The following is an 8,213-nucleotide window of genomic DNA, read 5'->3' on the forward strand; positions in this document are numbered from 1 at the left end:
ATGCCTTTAGAACAGCAGTGAAAAGCGGCAGCTTTGAGCGGGCGCTTTATTCCTGGCTTTCAATCACCCCAGGCTCTCCTCGCTGTCCCTAGAGCTCTGGAAGCCCCGACAGTCCTTAGGAACCAAAGCTAAATGTATAAGGCTGCTTCCTCACCGCCAGGAGACTCCGCAGAAAATTAAATTAAATTAAACACGCGTCCAGGGACCAAAGAAAATAGATTCCCCCCCTCCCCCACGCTACAGCAAATCAACACTCCTGCGCACCGGGAATGCAGCGAACCTAAAGGGATGGCCACTGGCGCGCATCCCCTTAAACCGCAGCGGCTGGAGCCCAGGACAGCAAGGAATTACCGGCTTTCCTTTAATCCGGAAGCAGGGAATAAATAGGGCGCAAGCAAATTCTGAATCTTATTTTTAAACAACAGCAACAATTGTATAACAAGCAAAGTCCTCAAAAGATGCCACCCAGAGACAGTCCTAACTTAAAAATGAGTACACCATTGCTCTACACCTCACTCCTTTTGATTCCTTACTTAACACGATTTTCTTTTCTCTAGATACAGGGATAGAGTTAATCTGCTGGACAATTTTTTAAATAAAGAAAGGCAGGCAACTGTGGAAATCTTTTTTTTTTTTTTTTTTTTTTTTAAGAAAGAGTTGATCATACCTGAGTTTTTCTTACCAGTGCGGGGAGAAATAATAATGCCCGTCTGGATAGACGCAGCAAAAAAACAGCAGGAATATAAAAACCCCAGTTTATTCAAAATACCTATATCAAATTAACCCCTCTTTGAGACTATTCATATGAAAAATAGAGCAAAATGTAGAACTTCTCTCATTATATCTATCTCCACCACCTTAGGCAACCAGAGAGAAATCACATCTACAGTTTTGTTCCTCTAAATTTCCTGCCTTAATTTGCCAACCTAAAAGATCATCTGACCTTTGAGCTAATCCTACAAAATAAAATATTTAATTTAAAGAAATTCCTCCACAGGCCTTCTGTAACATTCCATTCAGTAATGTCACCAAAAGATCCACAGGGAGATGAAAATGTTGATGGCAGGATTATCGATCTTCCCACTCAGGAGTCCAGTCTCATCATCTACTTGTCTTTAATTTTTAATTTCAGCATTTTCTCCCCAAGGGGAAGCCCATTTGGGAAGTTATTCCAAGACTGGAGTAAGAATAAAGTTGAAGGAAGGCAAAACCATCTAGGAACTTCTTCTAATGTCAGTTGGTAAGGGAAAGGAACTCATCACATTGGCTTGAATTAAGCTTCTAGCATAAAATATTTTTGTTGATCGTCCAATGTCAGCAAGTCACAGATCCTAAGATGAAGGAGATCAGAGAGAGCAAGAGAGAGAAACTGAACAGCAAAGGATAAAGCAAGGTGGAAAAGAAAGTTTGGGGAAGAAACAAGGCACATCAACAGAAAGGCTGGGCTGAGCCATAGCCCTGTTCCCATCTCTGGAGGGTGCACTGACAAAACCCGCCTGACCTCTGGGTCAACAACTAGTTTAACTCTACCTTGATCTGAAGACTGGAAGCTTGTCTCTGGGTTCAAACTGAGATCCAGCCTTTGGCTTCATTTGTGTGAGCCTTCAGGCACTGTTAAGAGGTGCTTTACCACAGACAAAGCAGAGAGAAATCACAAATTTGCACCTTATCTTCCATCCTCTGAAAAGAGGATGTTCATCCCCAAAAGGGAACCCGGCCCACCCTCCACAAAGTGAATCTAGCAATACCACTCAATAACCATCAAAACAAAATAAACCAGAACTAGAAGGGTGAGGAGGAGGTGAAGGAGAAAAGCGAAAGTTTGCAATCTGTCCCCCTTCAACTACCCCCAAAGAAACCTTCCAAACAGCATCTCTCCTCGTCATGACCCACTTCTTAAATCATATGTGATTTTGTATGTAATGCAACTTATATTATAAATGCATCAAGCAGCTTTCCTCTTACCTGCCACTACATTTAACTCCTTCAGAGCCGCTTTCTCCGAGTCCCTCGGCATTGCAACTTTCAATAAAAAAGAAACAACACTTAAACTGTGTTCTGCGAGTTAGTCCTAGGAAGAAAGTGACAGAAAGAGACTGTTTTACTTTTTTACAACATTCCTTAGAGCTTTAGTATACCAAAGAATCAGGGCTAACCTTGCTTGCCTAAAACCATGGGGATTGGAGGTCTCAGGTACCTGCACAGACAACAGGATTAAGGCAGTCTGCTACTTGGGTCCAAACCAAATTATTCTAAAATATTTTATCCCTAATTGTTTTTTTCCTTCTGAGTTTACAATATTCACAGCACGCTATATTTTCACTTTTTTCTATGGATAATAATGACTTTATAGAAATTTCAATGGAAATTTTCAGGTCAAGAAGTACACCAAGACCGAGCTTGGGGTGGAGAGAATGCAAACAGAAAGAAAGAAGGTAAACTTAGAAGAATCTGAACACACTAACTTTTTATTCAGTTTGATTCAAAATAATAATATTAATCTAATAGTGAAATAGTTTGATATAACATCAATCAACATTTAAAGTATTTTATGTTTCAAAGTATGGCTCAAGGAACACTCATTGCTTAAATGCACTTAGACATAACAAGACAATATTTTTTTATTGGCATCATTGACACCTATGAACAATAGCCTAGTAAATAGATTAAGGTTTAACCTTCCTTTTCTTTGGTGGCTGTTTAGAGACTTTAAAAGAACAGATAACTCATTTCAACAGGAATCTACTACTGATATTTACCTCTACATAATCTTTAGCTAAGACATGGAATGCCAAAAACAAGCTTTTGTTAGCTTGACCTCCTCCACCCCCTAACAACAAAAGTTATCCCCAAACCCATGTTTTTATTTTAGATGTATTGATCTACCAATGTAAGGCTTGGCCTTTTAAATACCAAATACAATCAATGGCCAACAACCTGACTCCTTCTGGAGAGAAGGAAGCAGAACAGGGAAATTTCTTTGAATTGTTTGGTGACTTAGTACAAATTTGAAGAGGTCAGTAAATCCTGATGCTTTGAGCTAAATCTACTGGTAAATAATTAATTACATTTCTTAGACACTATAATCTTAATCTTGGTAAATAGAGAAACACAGCTTTGCCAAATAGATCATTCCATCTAAGTAATATCTTCAAGGCAGTTATTTAAATATTACCACAAAAAAACAGGGTTATATTTTGTTTAAATTAGACATTTAACTGAAGATAAAATGCAAATGTCCATAGTTTAAAAAGGAAAAAAAATACAAATTAACTGGCCTAGTCTTTTATCTGAGTTTATTAATACCATTTAAAATATTACAAATAAATCAATTACATCTCATGCATTTAAAATGCAAGTCTAAAATGTTCCAGAGAAAGGCTTTTCATTTCAATGTGAAATATCCAAATTATTTCAACATTACAATGAGCAATTAGTTTGCAGAATCTGCAAACATTTAAATGTAGTGTCAGGAGTGTTTATTAACAGTTAACAATATTACCTTCAGGAAATACACAAAGGCCAAAGTTAGTTGAGTTTCACTTGGACAATTTATTTAATACATGGGTTTTGGCAGACCCAGTTATTATGAAATATAGGAGAACTCTCACTTTAACTATGCCTGAACTGCCAGCAAATGCAAAGAAGTACATGCTCCATTAAATTAAATGTCATCCCACATTTATCAAATATTGTCTTAGTTACAGTTTGATACCTATCTAAATTCATATTCGAGCAAAACTAAGCCCCGAAAGTGCGTTTGTGGCTCTGCACCTCCAGAAGTGAGTTCAAGATACCAGCAGCTCATCAGAACTGCAACAATAACTCTTAGTATTTTGTGTGACCAAAAAAAGAAAAAAAAATCAACTTTACTTCAATATATTTTCAAATATTTACTGGAAGTAATATACAAGAAAAATACTATACAAAATCGTCTCCTGGACAGCTGCACCTCACACCCATACACTGGTGGAGTTATAATTAATTGGTAACTAATCTAGAAGGATTCTCCAGTTGTACAAACCATTAGGTTTTGATATATTTTACAAAGTTTTTTTTCCTATTTTCCCTCTTTTGGCATTTAAACTACAGCCTCGTCTTAAATAAACGATAGCTTCTTCACTTGTTTATAAGTTTAAATCACACGCAAAAAAAAGTTTAACCCTAAGAATCTTCAATGAATTCCAAGAATTTACAGTAATGGGTACAATACAAACCGGTGGCTGGACTAGCAAAAAAAGATTGGGAGATTATGCTCAGGAGTGGTGAAAAAACGAGGTAGAAAAGGACAAACACGGAGATAGTTAATCTGATCTCACCGGAAAGGGGCATTTTTGCATAAGAAAAAGACACCTACCCTCGCCCCCACCCCCACCCCATAAGTTAAGTTAATGCAATCAAAATAACTTTGGGATCAACGTTAGCAGTTTCGAAAGAAAGACTTGGTCACTGCTAGAGGACAAACTATCTAGAGGGGAACCAAGTAGAAGGATGCTGTACTTTTTCTTTAGTTTTTTACTTTTTAAGAAAATGTTATAAAGATGAAAGAAGGCTGCTGCAGCGATTCACCAGGACTGCCCTTAGCTGAAACTTGAATCGGTTCCACCTCAGGGAACAAAGGAAAAGAGGCAGAGCTGACGTTGGGAGAGCTAACTCTACAAACTCCGGGTCTCGGGGCCGCCAGGTGGACACCCCCACGTATTTGCGACCGCTCTGAGCAGGGAGGGCAGCGGCATGCAGCGGCCAGGCAGGGCTCTCGGAAGCCGAGACCGCCAAGACTGTGGTTCTCCAACCTCGCTGGAGGCTGCCGCAGCGGGGATGCCCGGCCTCCTGCCTCCTCCTCCCCACCGCGCTGCACAACCTAGTTCAGCGGAGCCGTTCCCGCTCCGGCCGAGGCCCCGAGTCTCCCAGACACTAGATCCGTCCGGCTCTACCTCCAGCGACCGCTTCCCTCTAAACGATACAACTTGGGGAAGGCAGAGAGGACGAGGAGAGGACGGAAAATAAAGACCCGGCAAGGCGCCGGTTATAGCTGTACGGGGCTCCTAGAGTGTTACCTGGTGAGATGAAAAAGCCAGGGCCCAGGAGAGCAATGGGTGCTACTTACACGTCCATATCCCCTTTACAAAGTAAAGTCACAGAGTGAGTCAAAAGAGAGAGGGAGACTGAAGGAGACAGAAAGTGCGAGCAGGATGGACAGTGGAAAGAGGCTGGAGCGGAGGCCAGGACAGACGGGACCCAAGCGGACCGGGATGGGAGGGGGTCGAGGAGAAGGGCCGCGGCGGGCGGGATACGCGTCACTCCAGGCCGTTGCGATGCCCGGGCTCCGGGGGCTGCAGCAACTCCGGGGAGTGGCAGGGCGGGCTGCCCGCGGCACTGTGCTCGCTGTCGGTGTCGCTGCCCTTCTTGCCGCCGCTACCAGAGCCCGCCGAGCCGCCGCCGCCGCCGCCGCTGTGCGTCTTCACGTGCTTGCTGAGGTGGTCGCTGCGCATGAAGCGTTTGTTGCAGACAGGACAGGCGAAGCGCTTCTCGCCCGTGTGGGTCCGCAGGTGCCGCTGCAGCTCGTCGGAGCGCGTGAAGCGCTTGCCGCAGAAGAGCCAGTTGCACACGAAGGGCCGCTCGCCCGTGTGCCAGCGCAGGTGCGCCTTCAGGTGCGACGTCTTGCCATACACCTTGCCGCAACCCGGGATGTGGCAGCTGTGCAGGCCCTTGCGCCGCAGGCTGGCCCCAGCCGGGCCCAGCCGCTCCGCCTCCTGGCAGTTGGGGCAGTCGCAGGTGGCGCGGCCTGAGTAGCGGCGTGCGGAGGAGCGCGGGGAGCCCCCCAGCGGCGCCGACGGCCCAGCGCTCAGCATGGAGCCCCCAGCGCCGGCCAGCGGCGACGGGGCCGAGTCCGGGTAGGAGCCCGGCAGCACTGGCTTGAAGCCGTCCATGAGGTGCTGTCCGGCGGGGCTGAGCAGGTGCGAGGAGGCGCCGCTGCTGAAGGCCGAGTGGCTCAGGCCCGAGTAATCCGAGTTGTAGCCTCCGAGCGGCGAGTGCAGCGAGGTCTGGAGCCCCCCGGCGGCAGGGTGCAGCGAGCCGGGCAGCGCCGCCGCGCCATTGGGGTTCTGCACGTCGATCCAGCCGGCGCCCACGTCCCACCAGCTGGACGCGCCGGCCGAGCCCACGTCGCCGGCGGCGCCCAGTCCTGGGTGCGAGGGCTTGAACCACGACTCGTACGGGTGCGCCATGCCCACGCGCGGGTAGATGCCCTGCAGCCCGTCCACCGAGGTGTGCACCTTGGAAATGAATACGGGCTGGTGGGAGCCGTCCTGCGAGTGCGCCGAGGAGCCGCCGCCGCCGCCGCCGCCCCCTCCGCCGCTACCCCCTGAGACACCGGGGGCCTGGAACACCGAATAGTCGTTTGCAAAGGGCGAACTGGAGGCGGCGGCCGCGGCGGCCGCAGCGGCCGCGGCGGCGCTGCTGGAGGTTAGGGAGAAGGCGCTGGAGCCCGGCGAGCCGCCGCAGCTAAACGAGTCAGACACCAGGGCCGCCGCCGCCGCCGCGGCCGCCGCGGCCGCCGCCGCAGCAGAGGACGTACCGCCGTTCCTGGAGGCCCCCGACACGCCGAAGCTCGAGAGACTGGAACCCACTACGTTGCAGCTGCCAGAGGAGGAGGACGAGGAACGTTTCCAGGGGTGAAAGCCTTTGCCGAAGGAAGAAGAGCTGTCCGAGAGGGAGGAGGGAGACGGGCTGGGGCTGCCGATCTTATTACAGGTAGCAGCAAGCATGGCCAGAGGAGTGGATCCCAACCTCGGTTCTTCCTGCGGGAAGGAGGAGAGGAGAAGGGTGGGGGAGGGGGAGGTGGGCAAAAGGCCGGTGGGGGAGGGAGGAAAGAAATGTGCATCAGTCCTCCGGTAACCTCCAAAACGCCCCACGGCACCCCATCTCTCGTTGCGGCACGCCGCCACCAACTCACCTGGCTCCCCCAACAGCCCTGGCACCCGGCTGCTTCCTACTCTACGGGAGGGGACAAGTTGGGCTGCCGGCGTCTGACTCGGGAGCAAAGCGCCATGCTAAAGAAGAGTTTGACAAGTATTCTCACCTAAAACAACACTCTCTTGCACACAAGGCCCCAGGCACTTCGAAACAAACAAGCAAGCAAAAAGTCCAGTTTGGGGAGGAAGGAAGTTTCCTTTGCCGAGAAGCCTGGGGAAAAACCAGTGGATTGCTTTTAAGAGCGCTTCCCCTGTAATCCAGAGAGAGCTTTGAAAATCCTATTCCGGTCCCCAGAAACCCATGCTGGGTTGTTTCTCCCAGGCCAAAAGAGGTCAAACTAGAGAGCTCGCTCGCTCTTCCTGGTTTCTTTTTATTTTCTTAAGGGGGAAAAAAAATAAAGTCTACAGTAGTAAAAAGAGAGAGAGAGACGGTTCAACGTACCTGCAAGACAAGACGGGCTGCGGTATTTTTAAGGGAAAGAGGGAAAATCTGCAGTTTGCTCAAGAGGAAAAAGAGAGGACTCTTTACCCCCGAAATCGTCGCATATAAAATGGACTGGGCGCACGTCTCCCGGGCAGGGAGCGGCCGGGCGCTGCGAGGTGGCTTGTCTAAATGCCCTTCGAACCTTTTCCTGCGCTGAAAAAAAGTGACTCTGCCCCCCTCTCCCCCTCTTTCTTTTCTCCAAACTCACTTGTATTTAAAGGGGGGAGGAAAAAAAAAAAAAAAAGCTCTCAATAGAGACTGATAGCCCGTGGCCTGGCCGGGGCGACTTTAACCCCCTCCGATCAGAAATAAAAGGAAACTAATTAAACCAGCAAGAGAAAATCCTGAGACTCACCCCTAGAAGTGAAGTTGCCATCACACAAAAGTGCCCTCCTCCTCTCAGAGGATCTTTTTTATATTGATAAATCAGAGGCAGTGTTTTTTTTAGAGGTGTGCAATACAATGATCAGTTCCGCCCATTCCACCACAATTGTAGCTCCCTCTCCGGCTTTGAAGTGCCGCGGAGGCGCGGCCAGCCAATCTGCGGCCTCGCCGGGCCGCGCCGCGCGCGCGCCGTGAGGTCATCGGCGCCGCCGCGGGCCGCCGCTTGGGGGGGGACGGTAGCGGGAGGGGCGCGAGGGACTGCGCGTGTGTTCCAAAGCGGTGTGTGAGTGTGCAACAATGTAACCCTGTGCGTGTGTGACCAAGCTGAGAAGAAGACAGTGCAGACCGGGGGCGGGGGTAAGGGGTAGTGT

At 48.6% G+C, this 8,213-nt stretch overlaps 1 protein-coding gene across 3 annotated transcripts; it reads right to left on the reverse strand.

Annotated features, from left to right (window-relative positions):
- Window positions 1-5,261: 5,261 nt before the first annotated feature.
- SP8 (Sp8 transcription factor) lies at window positions 5,262-7,927 on the reverse strand. Of its 3 annotated transcripts, none has more exons than XM_044246187.1 (2): window positions 7,814-7,927; window positions 5,262-6,796 (listed from the first exon to the last, which is right to left on the reverse strand). In XM_044246187.1, exon 2 carries the CDS (start codon window positions 6,765-6,767, stop codon window positions 5,298-5,300), a length of 1,470 nt encoding a protein of 489 aa, XP_044102122.1. In that variant the 5' UTR covers window positions 6,768-6,796; window positions 7,814-7,927; the 3' UTR covers window positions 5,262-5,297. The 3 variants fall into 3 exon arrangements, with proteins under 3 accessions (XP_044102122.1, XP_044102120.1, XP_044102121.1); XM_044246185.1 differs by having other exon boundaries at window positions 5,262-6,800; XM_044246186.1 differs by having other exon boundaries at window positions 5,262-6,800; window positions 7,417-7,927.
- Window positions 7,928-8,213: the final 286 nt, after the last annotated feature.

The sequence above is a fragment of the Neovison vison genome, chromosome 4 (genome assembly GCF_020171115.1).
Source record: "Neovison vison isolate M4711 chromosome 4, ASM_NN_V1, whole genome shotgun sequence".
Lineage (NCBI taxonomy): Eukaryota > Metazoa > Chordata > Mammalia > Carnivora > Mustelidae > Neogale > Neogale vison.